Source organism: Salarias fasciatus, chromosome 3 (assembly GCF_902148845.1).
Source record: "Salarias fasciatus chromosome 3, fSalaFa1.1, whole genome shotgun sequence".
NCBI lineage: Eukaryota > Metazoa > Chordata > Actinopteri > Blenniiformes > Blenniidae > Salarias > Salarias fasciatus.
Genome location: NC_043747.1, coordinates 25,959,226 through 25,985,386, shown reverse-complemented (window position 1 = coordinate 25,985,386; position 26,161 = coordinate 25,959,226). Strand labels below are relative to the sequence as shown.

General features: G+C 44.5%; 2 protein-coding genes across 2 annotated transcripts; both read right to left on the bottom strand.

The window, feature by feature from the left end:
- Positions 1-1,955: 1,955 nt before the first annotated feature.
- On the bottom strand, positions 1,956-2,669 carry LOC115382652 (tripartite motif-containing protein 16-like). Its single transcript, XM_030084481.1, has one exon. The coding sequence runs from the start codon at positions 2,667-2,669 to the stop codon at positions 1,956-1,958; it is 714 nt and encodes a 237-aa protein (XP_029940341.1).
- A 9,593-nt stretch (positions 2,670-12,262) lies between these two features.
- On the bottom strand, positions 12,263-25,891 carry LOC115381157 (serine/threonine-protein kinase DCLK2-like). Its single transcript, XM_030082414.1, has 16 exons — positions 25,846-25,891; positions 24,988-25,426; positions 21,923-22,344; positions 18,782-18,908; positions 18,529-18,654; positions 17,726-17,814; positions 17,540-17,618; positions 17,237-17,342; positions 16,650-16,707; positions 16,007-16,126; positions 15,677-15,823; positions 14,405-14,538; positions 14,170-14,247; positions 13,955-14,051; positions 13,150-13,230; positions 12,263-13,061 (listed from the first exon to the last, which is right to left on the bottom strand). Exons 1-16 carry the CDS (start codon positions 25,858-25,860, stop codon positions 12,936-12,938), a joined length of 2,244 nt encoding a protein of 747 aa, XP_029938274.1. The 5' UTR covers positions 25,861-25,891; the 3' UTR covers positions 12,263-12,935.
- Between the last annotated feature and the right edge of the window lie 270 nt (positions 25,892-26,161).

The following is a 26,161-nucleotide window of genomic DNA, read 5'->3' as shown; positions in this document are numbered from 1 at the left end:
TATGGCGCCCATATCTCACGATCAAAGATCACACAGTCACTTCATTTCTTCAGCCCACTCTACATTTACATCCTCGGTCATGACTTTTAACCCACTGTTCCCTTAACGATTAACAAACGACACCAATTATATCTTGTTCAAATTTCATTTCTTTGCATCAAACCACTTTTTTAATTTGTTAAATTCTGAGGTGATTTCCTCTGAACTGTTCCAAGTTCTCCTCTGTACAGAAACAAACAGAATGAACTGTATTTTTGAGACTTGACATGCATCATTCACTGTAATGATTTTATAGCTCAGTAGAAATGACTCATTTACAGCTTCAAAGACAGAAAAGCTCCAACAAACCAAATCACTGAGATCACTCTTGTAAAAATGAATGAAAATCCACATATTTGAAATGTTCTGTTGACAAGAAAAGAGGAAAAAAAATTAAAATGTGGCCTCAGCTGATTTGAAAAGAAAGGCTTCCTTCTGCCCACAGCTAAAATCCATGTTTTCATAATGGAGTCATGGAGGAGGAGGTTGAATTGTCCTTATGAGGCCACACACACACACACACACACACACACACACAAACTGTAAAACTATCAGTTGACAAAGTGCTGTTAGTGAGACAACTGATTTTTCTATGTACTGATAAAAAAATTGTAGATTCAGTAAAAACTGGTGTGTGACGAATGTGTATCTGAGCACTACAGATGAAGCAATGATGAAGCAAGCAATGATTGTGCTGATCTAATTTCTTACTTTTTTTTTAGCATATTCAAGTCATTTCATCTAAAACATTCAAACTTACTGCAAGTTGCTGAGTGAAAAAGACCTTTAAAAAACAAACTAAAACAGTCAGTTGATTATTTTTAACAAAGAAAATCCACACATCTCCACTCTGAAGGATCAAATGTTAGTAAAGAATCATCCAAAAAGGAAAGATTTATCAACATGTGAAGGTAATTTCCAGTTCACATCCCCCAAAGTGTGAAAAGCTGCAGCTTCCTGTGGTCCGTGAAGAAGAAAATCCAGTTTGAGAATGAATGAATGAATGAATGAATTTTTTTTTATTTCGAACATGCAAAAGAAACGGAAAATAGGTCGTCACCAGAAACAAACACATGCATAGTAAAATTAAAAGAAAACGAAGACTTCAGCAACAACCTGCATGTGTTACCCATCTACATGTTCGAAAAGGATTAGGAAGAAGTTAAACTTATTAAATCCTACCCCTTTTATCCACACCCCCTACAGTGATATATGAACTTTAACATATTTATACTTTTCATACACAATCACAGCATAACATTTCCCCTATACAATATTTAATTTCTGTATGTAATCTGCCTCTACTTAATCATTTTGAAGTGTTTTTCGCGCATATTTTAACATACAACATACATCAGGAATTATACTTATGCATATATTTATACATATACACATACACATACACACATATACATATCTACATATCTACATATATATATATATATATATATATATATATATATATACACACACACACACACACATAACACACACACATATATACATATATACATATACAGACAGTATATACACAAATACATACATACATACATTATATTTTCTGTTTGTTTGCTTGTTTGTTTATTTTTAATTGACTCTGTCATTACCACCCTGGGTCAAACTGCTGTTCTTCATCCCTATATTTAGAAGAAGCTTTAAAAATGAGTCCAACGATTAGAAAAGCGTCAGTTGAGGAATCAGTGAGGAGACTGATGGCTGCAGTTCCATGTTTTTCTCCACTCACTCAGCTTGTTTCAGTCTCTCCTCACTCGTCTCACATCCTTTTGTCCATGTAGAAAGTCTCTGAGAAGACGGCCGACCATCTGTTGGTTTCAAATCTTCCTTCTGTCAGAAATCTCAACGTCTCACGTGGAGGCTCCTTTAGGAAGCTACACAAGGAGATCTGATGGCGTCCTCTACTCGGGGTTCAGGAACTCTGCAGAGTTTCCTTCAAAGGGATAAAGGAAAACTCCAGCATGTAGCGGCTGAGTGAAGGTGGTCTGGACTCTGTGGAGGAGAGTCATGGTTTCAGAGACGCTGTAGAAAGACAGAATCCCTGCTGTGTGATCCAGGTACACTCCCACTCTGGAGGACCGAGGACCTGAGAGCAGAGTTTGTGCTTTGTTGTGCCGAAAAATTAAACTGTTTGAGTCACAAAATAAAGCCCAGGATTTGTGATTATATCCAAAAACACACTCCTTTCCCCTCCCTCCTCTGCTGATGTTCTTGTAGGTGACTGCTACATAAATGACTCCTCCCCTCCTCTCCACCTCCCAGTAGCAACGTCCAGCCAGACTCTCTCTGCTCACAACCTGAATATTTCTGGTGAATCTTTCTGGATGGTCATAATAAGGCTGTTTTTTCCACGTATAAGTGACTTTTCTGCTCCTGTCAGACAGCAGCAGTTGTTCGTGTGCAGAGTTTGGATCCAGTGTGATCTGCTGTGAATATCGTAAGAAGTCTGCTCTGCTCTCTGGCTGTGGTTGCAGCAGTAAAAGCTCCTCTTCAGCGGCTCTCAGAGAGATGCTTGTCGCCGTCTCTCTCAGGATGTCCTGGAGTTTGTCTCTGCTCTCTGCTGAAGCATCTTGGAGTCCAGTCTTCTTCAGAAACTCCACCAGCTCTGCCAACATGATGTTCTTCTTCAGGATTGGCCGCTTCTTGAGCTTCTCTCTGCAGAGAGGGCAGCTGTAGATTCCCTTGTACTTCTCTCGATCCCAGTGGCTTTGAATGCAGTTGCTGCAGTAGCTGTGTCCACAGGGAACCGCCACCGGATCCTTCAGGAGATCCAGACAGATGGGACAAAAGAACTTTAGTGGATCCAGCTGAGCTCCTCTTTGAGCCATCTTCTCCTCTCAACAACAGCCAGAGTTTGAAGAGATTCTCTTCCTGCTCAGCAGTTGTTAAACCTCACAACTGACATCAAACACACCTTAGTTTCCCGGTCCTTTGCTCTGATAGGATCAAGTTGAACTTTGATTGCAATCCTGTTGATAACCACTTTGAAGGTTAACGACTTGTTTACACCTCCGCTTCACTGTAAATTGTATGCATTGATCACAAGAGGCGGGCTCGGCTCAGTTCAGTTCAGGTGGTTTTCATGTGTCCATTGAATGAAGAAATGTTCAGAGCCCTGAGCCATGGCTTTCCCCTTTGGTCTTCTGTCTTATTTGTCCAACACTCACAATAATCAGCTGTGACTGTGGTTTTCCCAGAGTGACAGCTGAGGGGGGACTCAGTCCAAAAATTGTTTTATGCAGATGATATTGTTTTATTTCAGGCCAGCAATTTACTACCCAGCTAACTCAGTACAATTAAAGTTAAATTAACCTCATTCTCAAATTTCTCAGGGTCCAGTGGTCAAAGTCGGGACCCCCCCGCCCCATCTGACGCCTCCTACTTAAAAGCCATAAAAGACACAAGGGTGTTGAGGCCCCACTTTCACATTCATGCTGATAATCAAGATCAAGTAATTTAGGTATACTTTTCGATATTAAATTATGTGATCTAGTCAAAGTAAACCTTGGCACTTTATTGGCCAAGACTTCTCCTGATTTCTGCAATTCCTTGTGAGTACTTTTAGCAATTTGACATCTTCACCACTTTTCCTGTGCAGTATAGGAGGCCCAGTATGCATCCTAATAAATGGCAACAGCCGGTTGAGAGGGGTGCGTGCTTGAACCTCCCCTAAATCCTTATCGATATGCCTTCAGTTTCAGAAACCTGGCACAGTGGCCACTCTGCCCCAGATTTAAACTTGGATGCTTGTGAAAATATTTCTTTGAACCTGACAGAAAGAGTTGATCAATATCTTAATAAGTGGTGTGAATCCTTCCATTGGAATTCTCTGTAATGTTTGGCATAGGGCTTGATGTCAGGAGCAGGTTCTCGTTGTTGGCACCGTAGAGAAACTGTCTGCTTTGACACTGTGTGGAGGGGGAGGGGCAGCAGGATTTTGGGTGCAAAAACATCTGTAATGTGGCGCCGGTGTTGTCTGTTTGGCACGTGTGTGTTGTATGATGGTGGGTGTTGGTGTGTAAATCAATGTAGCAATGTTTTCCTTTTATGCTTATTAGGTTCATTGTTTATGGCAGGTCTCGTGGGGATTTTTATCTTGATGATCCAGATGACTCACACTGCTTTCCCCAGTGCTCTGGTTCCTGCACTGCTGCTCTATAAACCTATAAAATGTCCCATAAAACTTCAGATCATAACAGAAACATTGTTGATATGGTCGTGCTGCTTCAAATTAATAAGATCCCGTAAAATCAAGTTAGTTTCTTCCTCCTTTGCTCTGAGAGGATTAGTTTGAACTTGTTCCAACCTCCATTAAACTGTAAAATCCGGGCGTTGGTCACACGAGACAGACAGTTCAGCTCAGGTGGTTTTCATGTGAAGCAGAGAAAGTGTTTCTGAAGTCTTTCAGCACTCTTCTGATCAACTTCCTCCAACAAAGACGGGTCTGGAGAGAACAGAAACTCTCACCCTGAGCAGCCTCTGAACTCTCAGTCTGAATCTTGACAACATCTTTACAGTCAACTTCAACCTCAGCAACTTCATGGCTCCTTCATGAAACCATGAAAGGTTCAGCTTAGGGCACAGAAACTTACCTGAACTATAACCACTACTTCTGACATCAGTCAGCAGGGGGCGACAGGTGTCTCCTCGAGCAGAGGTTTTCAATTGGGGGTATGCATACTCCTGGGGGTACTTGAGATTTAAAAAAAAAAATGCTTTGAGACTGGCAAGAATTCAAAATTCTTTTATGAAATGTATCTGTAAAACAATACTTCAATAAATTTATTCGTTCATCCACTGAATTTCATGTCGAGTCAGCTTTTCCATTTCATGACCATAAACCCAGACTTTCTCCAAACATCACGATGGTTTGTCCCTACCTGGCACATTCCACGTGTTTGTGATTAACTTCATGATAAGATACGATCCAGATGGTTCTTTATTATAATCCCAAAAGAAGGAAATTCAGGTTGATGATTACTTCTCCAGGCACGTGCCGTGAGCTCCAGGGTTAGGTAGGCAGGCAGTCGCAAATTGCTACGGACACACCAATGACAATTTACATGTGTAGGCAGGTAAGTGCCAGCTTACTCTAACAAAATCAAGATCGTATAACACCATTAAAAAAGCTTAAACAATGACTTAATAGCAGTCCCAAGACTCTCAATTAACTTTATATCTCATGACCACACAGCGCATTCCTTGTTTGTGATCGAGACGCAAAATGAGTGAGAAAATGACAATTCGGACGCGGAGTTGTCTGCGGTGCTGAAACGTCTCTCTCTCTGCAGGGCCCACACCCCAACACACATTTAATGAAAGAACACCTGAAAGCAGCAACCAAAAACAACAATTAGGTTTATGCTCAAAGCTCTACTGCACATATGTGCCGCTCCTCTTGCCCCTAATTCATGCCATTCACACAGTTATCACAGTGAACAGATTTAGCATGAAGTGATTCTCCACTGCCCTCCTCCGCTGACTGGATTTCACAAGTGAAGTTGGTTCGCAGCTGGGTGAAGCCAGTTCGCAGGTGCGCTAGCCGTTAGCGGCTAACGTGACTTCATTCAGAGAGAAACCACATTTTCAGTAACACTGAAAACTCGCTTACTTGCCTTTATGTCGAGAGCAAACAGCCCTGTTGGCAGATATGGAGTGGAAAGTGATGCTCTTTCATGTCCCTGCTGCGACCCCCGCTGTCTGACGCCTCTTCCTTATTTCCTCAGTCTGCTCCCCGTAATTTCTTTTCCACGTGGGAAACTTCAAAAAGCGGAGCCTGCCTTCTGTCCAGCTCCCATTCCATCGATGCGACTTATTATGGCAGCCTGTCACGCAACACGATCGTCCCATTTCTGAGAAATAATGCCGCACTCAAAGACGTGAATCACAGAGTGAGACCGTGGCCTGGGAAACGGCGATTCAATCCCACAATGCAACAGAGTGACGTCACCTGAAAAGGATCGATTCACTAATTCTCCGTGAACGTACGTAGAGCATTGGCACAGCAGAGTAACGTAAAAAAGGCAGCGTAGCGATCTGCCTTTTTGCGTAAATGGTTTTTATATGGTGAAACTGACTGCGCGAACACAAATCATTACGACGATATGGCAGATAAAGGCAGAGCGGCGCTGTGCCTTCAGGAGAGGGCGGGGCCTTCACTGTAATACAGCACGAGGGGAAGTTACTTGTGCAGCTTCTCTGCTTGGCCAGGAGGAGTCTGTGTTGAGTCATTTTTACTGGGCTGTGAAAAGCACTAAATGCTGTCACTTTCAAACCGAAAGGTACTATATATAGTACTATATCGGAAATTAAAATTTGAAAAAATATATGTAAAATAATAATAATAATAAATCAATTGAAAAAAAAATAGAAAAACTAATTATTAAAATGGAATGATTTCATTTTTCCCTATCAGCCCAGGGTAGGCAGTGCCTACCCTGACTGCACGTCACTGTACTCCTCTGCACGGACATCTTGACTCTTAAGTGAATATTTATTTGTTTTAGCATTCAGTTACCTTTATCTGCTTTTTGGAATAAAAATGCTTCACCCTGGTTAGAGGGTACTTGAATGAAAAAACTGTGCACAGGGGGAACCTCACGGAAAAACAGTCGAGAACCACTGTTCTAGAAAATCAGCTGACCCAGACGTCTTGATGCACATATACCTGAAAACACAACTTTTTGGAAATGGATCCGAAGGTTGTACTTCCCATCTCTTTGTTGACAGCATAACCTCTGCTCCTGGTCCTGGTCCCATTCTATATGGACTCTATGCACAACTCAACCACTTCCTGAACTTCAGGAGGCTCCTTGTTTCCTGTCTTTCATGATAGGATGAGCTGATTAATGCAGGTGTGTCTGTTGTTGTTACAGAGGTCAGGGACACCTGGATTAATCAGCTCGTCCCATCATGAAAGACGGGAAACAAGGAGCCTCCTGAAGTTCAGGAAGTAGTGAAGTTGTGTATAGAGTCCATTCTCCTAGTCCTCCTCCTGGCCCCAGTCCATATCATCCACGGCTTGGTAGTTTTAGAGTTGACAGTCACCGCAATAACAATCCCACTTGGTGGTCTGTCCAAATGAGCAACGCTGAGCTGGTTCAGGGAATCCATCTGTCTGTCCTGTCCTTTTTTCTCTCTCCGTCCCCTCACCCCAACCAGAATAGCAATGAGAAAACGGAGTTTTCTTTTCCTCGGTCTTATTCTTGCTCATGTGGATCTGTTGGGTTTTCTCTGTTAAAAGCAGCCTAGAAATTACAAAATGATAATGAAGTTGGCTCTATATAAATAAAGCTGAACTGAACTGAGTTGAAATGAAGGCCCGTGTTCTCCATCGGTAATGCTTAGAGTGCATTGTTCTCCATGTGTGGTTTCATTACAAAAAACAAAGGACACCGACGAGTGGAACAAGATAAAAATTTGAGTGAAAACATGAAAAGTTTTTGAAGTTTTTACAAATGTCGCCGTGTAAACATGAAACTTTTCTCAAATGAAAACTCAGTTGAAGTGTTGAAATGTTGTCTAAATGGGGCTTCAGTGTGACTCCGAAACAGCGATAGGTTTTTGGGAACGTACAGTTGGACTCTTATTAACACTTCCTGCTGTCTTACAGTTGTAAGCTGTTGCCAGTTCCAGCAGAACTCTGTTTCTCACTTGAGGCACAGCATTCATTTTGGCTCCGTTTCTTTCTTTCGCTGTTTGTTCAGATTGTCTGAGACACGACACCACAGCGGGATTCAATTAGCATTAGTTTTATTTTCACAGTCGAATGCATCTTTTCTCAGCACGGATCAGAGTTTTGACCCGGATCCAGGCAAACGTACATGTTCCATATCAACACACATCACATCACAGATCAATGTTAGCACTAAATCATGTCGACGACAGGTCCTCAAAACGTCGTCCAACACTTCACGGCAGGGCGAGTTTTCCTAAAAGCATCTCGAGGAAAAACCAACTCAGAAATCTGAAATTGCTCTGGAAAGTTTTAGGATGCTCGTGTTTGGATCGTCTCCAGACTTTTCACATCAACAGATTTAATCAGACAGTTTTTGTGTGATTGAACAGAACAGAAAATGAGACCTCTTTTAGGAAAGCTGCCCAGTTGGCTTCATAATCCTAATCCTGTTCTACGAAACTTCATTGAAAGAAATCAGGTGGTCTAAGATGAGGCATGATGTGAAATGATCACACACACAGACACACTCGCCACATCCGGTACAAACACAAAGAGCCCGGAGAGCAAGGAGCGCCCGGGTCAAAGTCACCTGAAACCACTTCAGCTTGTCTGCTGAAGAATGCTTCCGTCTTTCTTTCAGTGAATCTCTTCAGGAAAACGTCCCAAAGACACAAAACCTGCAATACTGCAAACAATAAAGGATAAGGTCGAGGGTCGGTGAACAAAAACAGCAAAGGTCGATGCTCAGATTCGACTTTAGAGAAATGACTTGTGGTGCATTCAAGTATCCTCAAACTCAAGAGTCGGTAGGCATACAATACGATACTGCACAGCGTACTCGTGAGAGATCCCCGATGCAAACCGCACCATATTACATGACATCGTCTGTCAGCAGTAGGTAGATGAGAGAGGACGAGCAACGTCTGCGGTTTAGAGAGTCTTTAATATTAATGTAAATGTAAAAAGTAAGACTTGATCATGTTCTGATAGAATATCAAGAGGAGGAGGAAGATAGTTGGTGCAACACCAGCCACTTCAGCAGAGACATTCGGAGCAGCAGCGTTAACACGTTGTCACTTGTTAGCTTAACTGCTTCGCCTGTGACTCAGAGCCATGCTACATGCTGAAGAGCTTCAGGGCTAACGCACCAGCGATGCTACATGCTAAACATGATTAAAGTCTGACTGATTCACTCACTGACAGCTTTGTCCCTGGGTCTACAGTCTCCAGTACACACAGAGCAGTGTGTAGATAGATGCTACGCACTGCTAACGGAGCACTGTGAGGCTGTTGGAGGTGACGTAGCGTCGACACAGCGGCTGTGTGGAGGTGATTCATGCAACAAAGCCTTTGTAGATCATTTCCGTACAGAATATAACTTCTGCTTTATGGCATCTTGGAGTTCTCATACTGGTACTAGCTAAAGGTTAGTACTCATATTTCACCTTTCTCTTTGAAAGATCAGTGCATCCCTAATTTTGCAGAGCTCCAAAACAATGTTCACAACCAGAAAAGTAATTTTTATCCACTTTCCAAGAAATTCCATTTTTCTAGGGGCGCCGTTTTGATTTCTAGCTGTCTTGGCAGTTTAGCACTTTCATCATTAAGTCTCCACAAATCAAGCACATGGGTAACCAGCGTCTTTGGCAGTCAAAACTAGACTTTAAACATTGCATTTTTTTCCTTACAGGAGTCTCTCTTTTTCTGGATTTGACCATAGCTAGCCTGCTGACAGTTGTGTTTGGAAAAACAGCATTTATCACCTGCAGAGTTTCACTACACAAACTATGGAACCACTGGTTGTGCAACAAAATAAGTGATTCTGAACATCTTCATTCCAACAGAATTTGGTGAAAGCTGCAGGGAGCCACTCCAGAGAAGCTGAAGAGTCACAGGATGAAGCCTCTGGCGCTGAGCCTCCACCTCCACATCACTTTACTCCTGGTAAAAGATAATTTTTTTCTTCATGCCATTGCCTATTGTAGCTCATTATTGTTGGGTTTGTTTGTAAATGTTTTTAAAGAGGTCACTAAAAATTTAAATTGTCTTGTTTTACGCTTTTGTTCTCATTTATTTTTTTTCCGAGGATCTCCGTGCATATCTTTCAGTGTTCTTGAGTCCACTATTTTTTCACCAAATGACGACGACTCATTAAAACTAAGGATGTATTCGGGATCTCTAATTAAAACATGACTGACTTGATGGAATGAATCATGCAAACAGGCAAATGCTCCAAAGATTGAAGTGAAATACTAAAAATGAGCCCGGGCGGCTGCAGCAGAAGGCTCCTCTCGGTTTGGTTCAAAGCAAAGAGAAAAGAATTAAGACTACTGGGTTCAGAGCATAAAGGGTCACAGGTCGAGGTGCCGATGAAGAGTTCAGCTGATTTTGCCTCACAGAGACATCCGTAGTACGATCAGACCCTTCATTTCAGTGCTCAGAGGGGTCAAGGGTCGTCACGTCAAAGAGCAGAATTTACTCCTGAAGTTTGGATTTTCTTAATTGAAAACTAAGAAAAGTGATATTTCAATGTGAAACCTGGCCGACAGTTCTGGAGTCGAGCAGATTGAAATGATTTCAGTCCCATTACTGGTTGTTTCCATGAGCCCCATGCAGATGAGTCGGTAGAGCCGTTGGACTTGTGGCGACCTCTAGTGGCCGAAGAGCCTGTTTGGCTTTGTTTACCTCAGTCATGTCGAACTCAGGGTCCGTTTTCTCCACAACGGTGCTCAGAGCCACTGAGAGTGGACATTTGAGAAAACGTTCCGACTCTGGAAACCGAGCATAGCGCAACTTTTTGAGAATGTTCCCAATTTGTCTCCATGGAAACTTGAGAAAACACATTTTTCAAAATGCTTGGAAACAAGATGTAACTTTTCTGACTCGAAAACTTAAAAATTTAAAAATTTGTGTGAACGAACCCTGAACTGTTTTGCAGTACAGAGCAACACAATCTTCCCCGCCCAAAGAAATGATCTCAGCTGATCAGCTTCATCAGGTTAAAGTCTTCACCAGCGGCTCCGTCCTGAAAGGTCAAGGCCATGGAAAGGTCGCGCTGTGGTCAGTCAGGTCGTAACACTGCATCAGGCCAGCACGTTTTCAAGTTTTAAAGAAATCACGCCGCCATCCAGCACTGCAAACATGCACACAAACCTCATCCCATCAAACATCCTGCTGTGGATTTCAAACACACACACACTCTCTTATTTGCTCACACGCACCTGCACTCTTCATTCTCAGTGATTAATGACTGCATGATGGTGGATGGGGCGATATGATTGGTGGATTTCACGTCACACGGACACATGACTATATTAGGAAAGCGATGGGTCACCGTCCGGTCAAGAGTTGATGGATTTGCTGCCAGACTTGACCAGTAGATTTATTCGCTTCGTCAACACCGAAACTACGGATCTCACATTTCACCCTGTTTTTAAGTGTTTAGGTAGCTAATTTTGTTGAAAATTGTTTATTTCTATCATCAAACATTTGCTCTTTGGATAAAACAAGGTTGTTTCTTTTGTGGTGTTGACACCACATGTCCGTGATAAGATTGTTTCTTTTGTTGTCGCACTATTTAGTTTCTTCAAACTGCTACTGTTTCCCTACTTCACAACAGACTCACACAGATAGACGGACACTAACAGACAGACTGATATCTACAGTATTTACAGCATGTTGTGTCCTTCTCCGCAGACCGAGGAGAGCTGGATTTGGACTGGACCGGACCCTTGAGCTACAGGTAGAGACCTCGAAAGGTCAGAGGTTTTAGGTATCGGGATGTCTTTACCTGTAGCACAACGGGGCCCCGGGGTTCCAATCTCTCCTCGGTCGGTCTGGACATCGTGCTTCAGGTCAGCAGAAGGAAAGCTGGAGGGCGAAGGCAGAAGGAGCGGGACGTTTCCCCCGAGTTAATGGAAGACATCCTGTTCGTTGAGCGACAGGAACCAAAGAGAGGAAAGTCCCTGAACTAGGGGGAGTGTTCGCAGGTGAATCAGCTGTTTATGAAACTAGAAACCAGGTTTGAGGGCCTTTTTGCAGCCGTTCGTGTGCCATATGCCAGAGGTAAAGGCCATGTCCTGTAAACGGCAGTCCAGTTGGATTAGACACTGGGCGATGAAACAGTAACGAGTCCAGTAGCACCATCATGACGTCCCAGTGTTGATATGGTCCTTCAAGTAGATAGGTGACTTTGTTCGAGTCCCACCAAAACAAAGTTAAAAAAGAGTTCAGTGGAGCTCATCAGCAGCACAAACAGACCTCTGATCATCCACCAGAGGTTCAATGGCACAAGGTCAGGACAAGAGGGAACAATACTGGAGAAACCTCTTTGAAACCAGAGGAACTACAGGTCCAAACGCCACAATAACGCGTCTCCTGGGTTTTTCTACATCTCACATTCGCTTTCTCAGGGGTAGGAGTGGGAAGGAAATGCTAAAGGGGACTGCTACTGGATTCATGGGAACTTGCATGGATTTCCTCTCGCTGAGGAGGAACAGTTTCTCAAGAATTAACGCTGCCAAGATCACAGCAATGAAGGAACTGGACCAAATGGATGACCTACAGCGGTTCTACATCAGACTAGAGGATTCTCAGATGGGCTGCAGGTGCACAACATTCTTGGTCTTCAGAAAGACCACAGCCAGAGGGTTATGCTGAGTTTCTGTTTTCAGAATTTGATTGGTTTCTGGTAATCTGCTGAAGGTCTGAATAAGATTAGGCTAATTTCAAACGAGGGATCTGGTTTGGCCGGCAAAGATAGGAATTTCTTTGTCTTCTCATTGCACAGGTTTAGATTCATACAATCACTTTTGGTTTTCTATAATCTGAAGCTGGACTGGATTTGTTTGGACACTTCGGTCTAGACTGGTGCAAACCTTCATGGTTTCACACTGAACTTGTAGATAAAACGGGTCTGACCTCAGCAGGTGGGGTTCTTAAAACTATCAGATATGTTTTCTTTCGTTTTCCAGAAAGCAAAAGATCCACAACCAAGGACTAGCCCGGGATAGTGAGAACCTTCCTGATTTCATGTTAAGTTCAATAGAAACTCATTAAAAATTGAGTGTGTGCTCAACAGGAGTTCTAACAAGGTTCTGAGATGGACTGGACAGATCTCCTGGGATCCAGACCAGAGGTCGACAACGTTCATGGTTTCCGAATGACTAGGTTGGATTTTCAGTCGATGAAAGTCTTATCGGTTCTAGACCAGAGGGGATGGAACTTGTTTGGTCTCCAGGATCGGGGACTCCTGCTCCGGTTCCAGCGTCTCTCCACTGGTCTGGTCTTCTGTGCTGCTCACAGTGCTTGAGTCCACAGGAGCCTCATCCTGGACCAACACGTATGACAGGTAACCATGAATGCCACGAATACCTACTGCTGCTATGTAAAACAAAAAAGGATTTTTTGGTTCTTACAGTCACCCAGGGGTGGGACAGGACCTCCTCGGCCGTGAAGCGGGCGTCCACGTTCACCTGCAGCATCTGGCTAATCAGCATCTGAGGAGCAGGTCATGTGACTGTTAGCACGTCTTACAATCCAGCCTCATTCGTAGCAGATCACTGAAGATACACTGATCTCCTAAACTGATAATATAGTTGTCACTAAATTGATAGTTAGCTTCGATTTTGTAGACGACACTTACTTTAATCGTCTGTTTTTCTTGTTGGATTTACATCTGCTGACCCAATCATCAATTTCTGTAAGCATTTGCTATGCTAACATATTTTGAATTAATCATCCATTTTTATCAACACATTATGATTCAATTCTCATATTTATTCAGAACTGTTGCTCACTCTTTTAAATGCTATACATTAAATGTGAGAATTAGAGGTTCAAACTCACTGTATCAGTATTTTTTTCAAACATTATGGTGAATTCTATAGTGAGATGTTAGCATTAGAGCTGCAGTCTCACTTGAATTGTAGAGTATTAATTATTGGCTTTAGAGCCGTGAACTCACTTTCATTGTCCGTTTGCTGTATTAGCACAGCAGCAGCTAATTCTGAACTGCTACTTCAGCACACCAGCTGCAAAATCACCTTTATTGTGCTTTTATACACTTTCCCATCTGAGCTTGACGCTCCCATTTAATTTATTAGCATCAAAGTGCCTGGCCTATTTCAAGCATCTATTGTCACTTTAAATGTAGCTTTTACTTTTAAAGGAATTGTGTGTTTTGCTGTTTCCTGTTGTGCAGGCCTGTAATGCCGGCAGTACCTTGGCCGGCAGGCTGATGGCGTCCCAGTCCGGAGACGGAAACTCCAGCTTCCCTCTGAGGATCTGATCGAACAGCTCCTCCTGCACGTTGTTCTCACTACAGGTGATTAAAAAGTTTTACTCCATTTAAACAATGAAACTCAAAAAGGAAAATGACTCATTTCACAAATACATGACTGCATAACAAAAAAACTATTCAAAACCAAATGACTGACCTTCTGAAAGGAGGAAATCCACACAGCAGGATATAGGCTATCACACCAGCCGCCCAGATGTCCACCTTCAGGCCGTAACTGCACCAACACAACGGTTCATACACGGTAAATGGTCTTTATCAGTAATGAAGCCAGAACCAAGTATAATCAGTTCCCGGTCAGTACACTCTACTACCTTTAAGCAACTCATTTCCTGGAACATGTGTAACTCTGTCTGGCTGTAGCTTGCTCTCACCCAGTCTCTGCGATAATCTCCGGGGCGACGTATGTTGGCGTGCCACACACAGTGTACAGCGGTCCTTCTACCACAGTCGCCAATCCAAAGTCCCCCAGCTTCAGCGACTTGGTGCCGTCCGGATACTCACACACCTGCACAACAAATAAACAAACAGAACAGCTGACAGTCTGTGGAACTCAAATATAGGCCCAGGAGCAGAGTTTCAGCCGTCTGCTTGGGACAGAGACTGAGTGTTTCCAGAAAGTGTTGTTATCATCCGTTTACATGGAGTTGGAGCATTCTCAATGAGTTCCACTTTGGGATCCCTTTTAAAAATATGTTGCATTTTCAGCAGCTCCAAGTACCATGGTTGTATAAACAGACACACAAAAATGTAGAAAAGATTTGCATGTTCAGTTTCTACTTGAAATCATTGCCGTGTAAACGACGCGTCAGGTGAAAATGCTGATAGAAAGTTGCTAGCATTAGCAGTTTGACTAGCCTGAATGTGGTAAAGTGACAAAATGACACTGGAGTGTGTCTGCCTCACAGTGAAAACAGCACGATGGATGGATGTGATGTACTGATGTATGGTTGGATGTACTGATGGATGGATGGATGTACTGATGTATGGTTGGATGTACTGATGGGTAGTTGGACGTACTGATGGAGGGATAGATGTACTGATGGAGGGATGGATGTACTGATGTATGGTTGGATGTACTGATTTATGGTTGGATGCACTGATTTATGGTTGGATGTACTGATGGGTGGTTGGATGTACTGATGGAGGGATGGCTGTACTGATGGGTGGTTGGAAGTAGTTATGGATAGCTGGATGTACTGATGGGTGGTTGGACGTACTGATGGATAGCTGGACGTACTGAGGAATGGATGGATGTACTGATGGGTGGTTGGATGTACTGATGGATAGCTGGACGTACTGAGGAATGGATGGATGTACTGATGGGTGGTTGGAAGTAGTTATGGATAGCTGGATGTACTGATGGGTGGTTGGACGTACTGATGGATAGCTGGACGTACTGAGGAATGGATGGATGTACTGATGGGTGGTTGGATGTACTGATGGATAGCTGGACGTACTGAGGAATGGATGGATGTACTGATGGGTGGTTGGAAGTAGTTATGGATAGCTGGATGTACTGATGGGTGGTTGGACGTACTGATGGATAGCTGGACGTACTGAGGAATGGATGGATGTACTGATGGGTGGTTGGACGTACTGATGAGTGGTTGGACGTACTGATGGATGGGTTACGATGAGCGTACCAGCAGGTTTTCCGGTTTGATGTCTCGGTGAACGATGTTCATCCGGTGCAGGTACTTGATGGCTCCTGCCAGGTTGAACACCATGGCGCTGGCGTCGCGCTCGCTGTACTTGGTGGAGGAGGTGATGGCGTCGAATAGGTCTCCACCCTGAAGAGCAAAACGGTGGTCAGGAATTCATAAGCTCAGTTTGGAACGTTCTCATTTGTTCTGTTGGAACTGGCTAGCTGCATGTTTCCAGGTCGAAGGAAATTCTTCATGTTCATAAACTGATCTTATGTTTGTGTCAGTTCAGCGGAATTCTTAGAGAGAAGAGTGAAGGCGATGAAGCACCTTGACCAGTTCCATGACCAGGAACAGCTGAGACGGCGTCTCGTCCACCTCCACCAGCTCGATGATGCTCGGATGTCGAACCCGGCGGAGGACGGCCACCTCGTTCTCTATCAGGTGCTCCTGCACACACACACACACACACACACACACACACACACACACACACACACACACATCTCTTCAGCAGCAGCTCCATGAAGCTTTTAGAATATGTCATGCAGTGACTGTATTGAAAAAAAAAAAAAGTTTTCATCACTGATTTTACAAAAGTCTGAACCTACAGGCCAAAATCAACCTTGTGTTGGCAGAAAGGGCAATTTTTCCATTGCGTTCCGTGTGACCTTTATGACCTTTTGGTCATGAAGGTTGCAGACCCCTGGATCGGAACAGGTGGTGTCGGGGGCAAAAACTGAAAAAGTACCTCATGTGGTCTTAAATGACCTAAATAGCCCAGAAATCAACCGAAGTGTCTCCAGCTCAAACGGTTCTCTACAGAGTTTTACGCTGACAGTGTTTGTCCCAGTTCGGTCAGTTGGTGGTTGGATGCTTTTCGACTTGCTTGCATTTGGGGGCGGGGCTTAACTAAAGGTCAGCACTCACTGAGTTCTCATCTTGATGACTGACGGTAGTGAACGGCTGTTACCTTCCCGCAGCAGCGAGCTTTGTCGATGATCTTCAGTGCGAACTCGTGTCCCGTCGACCTGTCCAAACATTAATAAAGATTAGATGAACCTCGTCGGAGGCTTTCTGGAGTTTAGTCAAATCAGTGCACCTCAAACTGATTTACAGAATGGAATATTTCTGATTTTGGACCTGAACAGGCGGTTTTTGTACTTCCCTATTATGGGTTAGCTTTTGACTCGGGATTTTGCTGATTTTATGCAAACATTGGAGCGATCTCAGTGTATCTTTGGGCTTCGTTGTTGTCTTTTTCAAGTTAATTGATAGCTTTGGAATGGTTTTAAACTAGTCTTGTTATTGATTTCCATTAATTTTATTGAATCCTGTTTGATCGTCCACCCAGCAAATCATGGACACTAATAATTGTCTTGAGTATCAGTTACTAATTTGGTTGTTATGAGCATGTGACCATGGTGGAACATACCCAAAGTTATTTATCGATCGCTCCAATTTAAAACGGCTGCGTGTGCCAGCCTGTATACTGTTGATTATGCTTGTGTAAAGGTGGTTACTTCAGGCAGCATTAGTCAAGGTGCTTGTGCACGATACCTCTCCACGCACTCCTTCACCACCGCAAAGTTTCCGTCTCCGATGACTTTTCCCACTTTGTACTTCTCGTTGATGATGGAGGAGGAAACCGATCGATTTCCGTTCACTGTGGGGGGGAGGTGGGACGTTAGAGACTTTAGTTTCATTTTGTACTTGAGCGGTGCTGTAACTTCTGCCTCAGAGGATGCGGACTCATCAAACCCCTGTTTCTAGATGACTTCATATTGGGTTTCAAATCCTCAGAATGTGTCACTGCACCAGAAGCAAAGCTCCACCGGCGGCGTCGGTGGGGATCTGTCGTACCTTCCACGGAGTCGTCGTCGTCGTCGGGCTGCTCCGCCTCTCCGTTCACGTCGGTGGAAGAAGCTCGACGAGGAGACATCTGCTGAGAGAAGAGGAAGTCCGTAACAGAGGAGAAACTCGGGAAAAACTGCTGAATTGTCCTGCGGCACAAATGAAAGCGATAGTTCGGCTGGCGGTCCGTCTGACCTTCAGGCTGCGTCGTGTCCCGGGGCTGGTGGGCGACGCCCTGGACCTGGACGACCGGCCCGCTGACTGCGATTCTGATGCCTCATTAGCTGAGAGACAGACGAGATAGTTTCAGTCAGGCTACATGAAACACTGGAACAAGACGAGGTGACTATCTACCATTTCCAATCAGTATTTCATTAAAGGCCGACTAAAGAAAAGGTGACTGTAACAGGAAAGAAGAGGGCGAGATGCTGGACTGCCAGTTTGTCACAAAAACCACCAAATCAGGACAGGATAGATAAAGTTTTCAGTCTCTAGTAAAAGACTACTGAATACAGGATAGTCATCTGTCAAAGTCAGTTCCAGCTCAAATAAAGTCGAATAGTCAAATATCTGTCAAGTTCAACAAGACAGTGGCAAAGACCAACAAAAGGCAAGACGGTCATGTCCAAAATTAATTAAACCTCAGCCGAGGACAGCAAATAACAAAATAGCAATCTCTTGTATTTGAAACAGGAGAATCTGCCAACTTTAATGAGACTCTGACTAAGACCTCCAGAAGACAAGACTATTACAATTTGCCGGTTTATCCAGCTTCCCGCCAATAAAGCATGAATCCACCTGTCTGAGTCAGACATTAGTACAGGCCAATAACCGACTGACTGCTTTTATGCTAACTTAAATTCAAAGACAAACAAAGGTTTCAGCCGAGCTGATGTACAGGACAGCAGGAGATGAGGTGGTCCTCTGCCAATTTCTAAGATTAATAGAAGGTTTTGTCTTTTCCTTCTCAAAGAGAAACTCCAGTCATTCCATCTCACCTGCACTCGGTGATTTGGTCCTGGATGGGCCTTTGGGTGGAGTTTTTGAAGAGGATAATCCAGAGCTGCTGGGAGTCTTGGGAGTTTTCTGAGTCCCAGGCGGACGAGACGATTTGGCTCTGCACTCTGGTGGGAGAGAGAGAGAGAGAGACAGAGAGAGAGTGTTCAGTGTTGCTCAAAGGTTAAAACGGCGGAGAAGATTGATATGGAGCCGTTGGTTTTAGTCTTAATATGAACACAGGCGAGCCCGTACCGTTGACGAAGGCCTGTGATTTGCTGCCATGCGTGAGCACGAAGTCGTCCTGAGCGTACCGGAACTTCTCTGGACCGCAGGCCATGAACACATCGTCGTCCCCGAAGAAATCCTGCAAGCACGTCAGCTACAAACACACACACATACACACTTATTTGAACCTGGCAGGAACAGAGCTTGGTGTGTGTGTGTGTCGTTAGCGAGCAGGCGACAGATGGGATTCACGTTTTCCGCTGAAAACGCTCTAGCGGGTTTGTGGAGAACAGTCTTTAGGGATTAAACCCACATTTGACCTGAAAATGCTGCAGATTGAGGAGGGAGGAGGCGATAAACAGGTGATGGAAAGGGTTTGGATTACACACACAGACGATGAGACCCTTGTTAGGTATTCGCGACTATTTGTGCAGCGGTAACGGCGTCTTGTGTGGCGCTGCTGAGACAGCCGATCGTTTTCTCCAGTTAAAATAAATTCAGACATGTTGTCCCTGATTGAGGCCTCGTCCACATGTTCAAGTGAAAATGCAGTGTTTCAGGAAACTTGCTTTTACTTTGCAACATTGGAAACCACAGAAATACTGAAAATGTAGTGTGAATGTATGGCCACAAGATGGTGCCGTTGGCTGTTTTTGGAATGAAACCACACTGTTTACTCTTATTATTAGTCCAAAAAGGTTCATTGGTCTTTCCAATTTATAATCCAAAAGCAAAGGTTCTTTTCCAAAGACCAGGGAGGTATTTTTGTTATTTACCTGACGGTTTCGGCGCTGTTCTCCCGCTTCCACTAGTGGGAGAATAGCGCCAAAACCTGTATAAATCAGCTGACAAGATACGTCACAACAACATCACGTGACTCTCTGAAGAAGACAGCTGACAGCTGCCGAAACCGTCAGGTAAATAACAAAAATACCTCCCTGGTCTTTGGAAAAGAACCTTTGCTTTTGGATTACTCTTATTATTATTACATTATTGTGTATCTACTGAGCATGTGCAGAAGAACGATTTAGCTATTTATTTGTTCATTCAACCTTTATTTAACCATGGAAGTCCCACTGAGATTAAAAACCTCTTTTTCAAGGGAGTCCTGGTACGCAGGACCAGTAGCAGCATTTCTGCCGTCTGCACCGAGATGGAATGAGTAAATACTTCTTCTGAACAATCAGAACAATGTTTTCTCCTGGTTCTGGTCCCAGTCCAAATCCTACTGGTCCTGGTCCCGGTCCATAATTTCCTGGTTCCAGTCTATATTCCCTGCACCATGTGTTTATGGTTTCATTACAAAAACAAACAGCACCAACTAGTGGACCAGTAAGCTAACTAAATCATTTTTAGTGTCTACGCCATTTCCATGGATACAGACATCCTTTTCAGAAGGCTGCCTGGTAAGTGTGAAACTTTTATGAAATGTTGCGTTTTCACCTGACTCGTCATGTAAATGCTGTAGATCGGTAGAATAAAACACAACAGAAGTCGTAGAGATGGCTGGACGGAGGTCTACATTCCAACTGTTCAGATTGAGTGCTCTGTTTTTGGTGTTTTTTTTTTAACTGTTGTACCACTGTGAGGAGACCAGGGGGCGCCGCTGTTCCGGTGTTGTCACGGCTGACTGGTGAGTTCACACATGGTTGACTGAGAGAGGAGAAACACAAACACATTCTTCAAAGGCTGCACCGTTACTACGGAGACCACCCAGCACCCGGAAGCTTCCGGGACTGGACTCAAGTGTGTGTGTGTGTGTGTGTGTGTGTGTGTTCATTCTGCTTTAAATGGCTGCACAAACTGAAAGGAAGCACACACACACAAACACACACACACACACACACACACACATACACACACACACACACGTCTTCAAGAACAGACAACTCAATCGTGAGGCGCCTCTGTTATAAGTAAACTCACTCTGATGGCTAAATTTGATGCTCCTTGCAGGAGACGGGATTAATATTACCTTCCAAATTAATCAGATTACATTTTAAGACAAGGTAAAGCTATTCTGTGAGATACAGATCATCTTCCTCCTCCAACATTCAGATGATAGAGCATCTTCCTTCCTATAACATCCAGATTATAGAGCATCTTCCTCCCACTAAGTGACCCACATCTCTGCTAATGTGTCACAGTAACACTCCGATAATCCAGCTCTGGTCCATTCTCGGCGCAGGATGCAGCCTCATCTGGGTGACTGAACGGGCGACTCCGACACGAGTGTGTCAAATGTGACAAGTCGGACTCCCTCCTTCGACCATCTCCTCGTGTCTCAGCTCTTTCTCTGTCCGCCACACTCCTCTGCAGCTTCAAAGCATGTGTGTGTGCGGTAAAAATATAAAAATAGACCTGCCAAGTGAACATGTGATAAGCTTAAATCCGGAATCCGGAATCCATGAAAGACTTTTCATGGAGGATCAGAGGCTGTTTGACAAATTACCTTCGTCTGACTGTCGCGCTTCCGCAGCTTGAAGCACAAAGAGCAGCAGAGTGCTTGTTTCAAGGCGGCTACGCTCCAAACTGAAACGCCACATCAAGATGAGCTGGGATCTGATTTTCTTTGTTGCTCAGGTTAATCCATACATCTTCTCCTTGTTGGCAATTTTATTTTTCTGTCAGAATGAGCAATTTGGCACATCTAGCTTCGGTTGCAAGCCAACGGCCTGCAGTGGCGAGCTACAAGCTAGCTTCCTGCATGGTGTGTTGTGTGATATTCACGCTTGAATTCAACCAGGGAAGCACAAAAACTGATACCAGTGTCTGGTATCAGACACGATACTGCATGGCAATTTGGGAAACGCTTCCAAATACAACCCAGTGAGTTTTACATGGTGTCATCTGTCAGCAACATTGCCCGAGGGTACACTGATGGGACGAGCAATGCCCATGGTTTCCAGATTCTTTAATATTGAGAGGAAGAGACAGATAGTTGGTACAATGGCAGCAACTTAATCAGCAGAGACAATTGGAGCAGCAGAGTTCGAATGATTTCATTCATTAGCTTAGCTTCTCTGGGCCTTGCTACATGCTAAAGCGGTACGGAGCTCACACACCATTCCTGTGGTCTCATTGTGGCGATGTAACCTTTCCTGAAACAGAACCAGCCAGCTCTTTGACGTCAGCCACATTGGTCGAACCATCGGTAGATGATCTCACCTGTTTCCCGTCCAGCGTGTAGAGCCTCTTCACCGCTCCGGAGTCCAGCTTGATGGCCTCGGTGATGTCGGCCAGCACCTGCTCGAAGGAGTGGGCGGTCTTCTTGTTGAGCAGGATCCTCACCGCCTTGCGGGGCTTGACGCCGCTGCGGATCACCGTCACCAGCTTGGGCTTGATGAAGTCCTTGCTCTCGCGGCCCTCCCGGCCCTCGGGCCGATCTTTGGCGGTTGAGGCGGCGGAGGACTGGGCGCCACCGCCGGAGGGCCCGCCGCTCGTCGACACTCCCGCCGACGCCGTGGAGGTCCGGCCAGAGCTCAGCGCACCGGTGCTGCTGCTGGCGCCCGGCTTCCAGCTCGGAACAGAGATCTTGGTGTAGTCCACCTTGCGGTAAGGCTCATTGGAGGCACAGACGTAGCACTCACCTGGAGGGGAGGAAATACAGTCAACACTAGGAGACTTCTGAATGTAACCCACTTAAAATAGAATGAATTAACTTCCTGTTTTTATCTGCTATAGTCAACCTAGTCCAGCAGAGGGCAGGAGTGGGGCAGCAGAGTGAGGGAAAGCACAAAAACAGCAGCACTTCCTTGTTCAATGCAAAAAATACACAACACACATGAAGACGGTAGCAGGGCTAAGCTCAGAGCTTCATGAGACATGACCACGAAAGAAACATGGAGTGTAAAGAACATTCATACTTGTACTCATCCTTTAAAGAATTATTTGTTGGTGTGTCCATAATGTTTGTTTATCCAGGAAAAAACAAAAGTTGCTGTCTCGTTTTTACATCAAGTGAGGAGGAGTGTTAGTTTGAGAACTGACAAAATAGGCCTAAAAACCTCAACATCCCCCTCCAGCCAATCACATGCCTGGCAGTCTGCCGTCAGCTTCCTGTTTGACCATATATGGTCATTAATTGCTCTCTTTCCTTCTCCTTCACCTTTCATTAATCCACACGTGCCGGAGCGTGGCTGCAGCCTGCAGAAACACTCCTTCCCATCCCTCTGCAGGTATGAAGCGTGACTCTTTCACTTTGCATTTCAAACCAGCCGGACGGGACCTGCTCTGAGGGTTTATTCAAATAGCGGCTGAGCAGCGAGACGCCTTCGGGCTGCGGGTGTGAGCTCCAGCTGACCGACAGCGTAGTCAAAGTGTGTTCTGTACTTTGCATTTTCAGACATCCTGGACAACTGGGATTGCAGCTGGGCTATGAGGGGTCCTAACACTGAACCCCTCCAACCTTTTCAACATTCAGTTTTCATTACTACAAAATAGATTACAACTAATCATTCAAGTGATTAAATTTTGTTGAGCCAGGTATGGTCTTGTTAGCTTTCCACTGGATGGTGTATCTCACCTTCGGCCATAGTGGCACCAGCATCCTGCGACCCTGAACAGGATGCTCAAGACATTCCTAGACCACCTCCCCAAACCACTCCTAGACGTTTGCTCAGATTTGGAGTTCAGACCACCATGAACAGCTGGTCATGATGAGTTTTTATCTCCGAGCCTCTGTTTCCGCTCAGTCTGACGCTGGATAAGTGCAGCAGAGTGATGTCTGTGTCTTTTCAGTACATCTCCGGCTTCCTGCAACTAACGCTCATTAGACGACATTACAACCAGTCGCGCATCAATATTGATGATAAGTGATGTTACTCAGCCATCGGCCTGTTACTGAGAGGAGGGTCTGGGCCTCCGGACTTCTGACTGGTGAGTAAATCGTCCAGAAAGAACACTGAATACATTTCAGTCTGTGACATGTGTAATATGTGTATTGAAGCTATGGTTTGCTGTAAAGCTACGTTCATTGATTGCACTGTTAGCTTTAGCACTAATCATAGCCGTCCTCCTATTGCACTTCCCTCTTGTAAACTCATTATTCCTGAAATAACCCGGTCCTCATCAGTGGCAGTAGCATTGAGTTAGCTTTCTTGCATAATATTACAAAATGACAGCTTGAATTTGAACTTGATGAAGGTGAAAAAAGATTGGAGAATAACCAGAGCTCCTAAAGAGTTTTAGCATTAGCATCAAATGAAGCTATGAAAAGTTGCTCTGTTGCTATTTAGATCAACTTCTGTTTACACAGCAGGAGCTGCTCATCACTGATCATGACCCTCTTTACTCGACATTTGGAATTTTTTCTTGTAGTGCGTGACTTAAAACAACAATAATCCACCCTCTTTCCCCCTTTTTTTTCCTCATGAGTGGCCAAAATACTCTTCTGTTAACAGGCCTTTGGGCATTTCTAGAAATTGTCATTTTCACCAATTTACACAGCAACAGAGTGATTGTTTCCCAAGAAATTGTGTTGTCAGTTGCTCAGAGTTGCATTGTCACATAATCAGACATCCAAAATGCAGAAAATGTTGAGCATTGAAGATGCCCAAGAGAGTTCACAGTCATTTAAATGTGGAGTCAAAGTTAGACCACAGAAAATAGAATTATCTCATCTTTGACATACAGTCTGTGGATATGAAGAACTATCCTCATTCCTATGAGAAGAATTTAATCAAAATAGTGACAAAATACAAAATGCTCCCTGCTATTGTTTTGGATGAAGGAGTACATTTTTGAATACATCTTTCAAATTTTAAGTCATTGAACATTAAGTAATGGTTCATCAGACACCATAAGAAAATGCTTGGGGTTGAGAAGATCCAGTAAAGTCAAAAGTGACTTTGAATTATAGAATATGTAGAACTTGCCTCCACCAGCCTTCAGCTGCCAGCTATTAAGTTTAAAACTGGTTTCTTTAATGATCCAAATTATCAGCATTTGAGAGCTGGCCCTTATCCAAAATCGAGAGAAAGTTTTGAAACACACCCAGAACAAGAATTTTCGCTGTGTTGTGTTCAGGTTCAGGTTAAAGTTAGGGTCAGATGAGAAGAAACCCCGTCTCACAAGTATTCATCAGGAGATCATAGACATGTACTCATTTTCTTACCCAGATATGTATCAGAGATCTTATCCAGAATGATGGTCATGAAGTTAATCTCAGTATAAAAACTGTAAAGAGGTGGAGGAAGCGGACTGAGTACCGCTGAGAGATGAGTGAGTCTTACCCTCCACCAGCTCGTCCATGCTGGTGATCTTCTTGCTGCCATCGATGGTGTAGATTGTGCGGACGCCTTGTGGCAGGTGCAGGTTATCTGCCAGCGAGCGCGTGAGCTCCATCAGCAAGGCGTCGTACGAGCGGAACCGATCACTGGAGACGGCGTAGACCAGACCCTTGAAGTAGCGGTCCCCGTTGCGGTAGAACCGGACCTTCTTGGCCCGTTTCTCCGAGGTGAGGGCCTGCAGGGTGCGGGTTCGGTAGTAGCTACAGTTGGCGCTGTGGGCGGGGCTCGGCACCAGGCTGCTGCCCCTGGAGCTCGGCCCGGACCCTCCGCCGCCCCCGGTGGAGTCATCCCGCTTGGCTCGGGTGGAGCGACCACGCCGAACTTTGTCCCGTTCGTCAAAGTGCTCCAACTCAAGGGTCTTACTCAGAGACATGGTCGAGGTCTATTGGAGAACAGCAGTGGAAGAGAGTCCCTGCTACTTTAGATTCATGTTCTAATAGCTGAAAGCTACGTACAAAATCCTGGAAATGATGGAAAACCAATGACTGGGACTTCTCCAACAGAATATTCCAACCAGAGTGATGAAGAACCAGATGATCCTGCCCTGATCTGGTCTATATGTAGACCCAAAATACCAAAGGACCAGATAAATGGAGGGATGATCCAGTCATAGTGCACTTAGTTGATGTGAATTCTACAAATTCCAGGAACAATCCCAATCCGATCTTGCTGATCTCCAGCAGAACCCAGATTTGAGACCTACATGTCCACAGAAAGTCCCACAGTCTGGGTGTGTCCTTAGTGCTCAAGGTACTGAAGCCATCAGGTCACAGTTGGACACCAGTAGGAACAATTGGTTACCTGGAAGTCCCACATGTACTTTCCAAGCGATTATTTTCCCACATTTGGCAGTGTCGGTGATCCACCTGAGAGCCGGAGACCATGAGCCTGACCGATCCGTTCAGCTTGGAGGGTTCTGGCTCGGCCGGTCTGCCAGCATCCTCTACATCCCTGACAAAGAGAAAAGACAGAGGATGGTTACTGGAGCAGGAAACAAAGCTGCCATCTATTCACCTGCAAGTCATTTCAGAGTGTTTCCTCGTCAATCAAAAATCCTTCCTCCTCCCGTTTGCAGCATGCGAGCAGCGGCGGGTGAAACGTGCTCGGTCCGTATGAC

Coding starts and splice junctions, on each gene's coding strand:
- LOC115382652 (XM_030084481.1), bottom strand. CDS start 2,669: ATGTTGGCAGAGCTGGTGGAGTTTCTGAAGAAGACTGGACTCCAAGAT.
- LOC115381157 (XM_030082414.1), bottom strand. Junction 22,345..24,987: donor CATGGACGAGCTGGTGGAGG/GTAAGACTCACT, acceptor CCTCCCCTCCAG/GTGAGTGCTACGTCTGTGCC. Junction 14,052..14,169: donor GGATTTCCTCCTTTCAGAAG/GTCAGTCATTTG, acceptor AATCACCTGTAG/TGAGAACAACGTGCAGGAGG.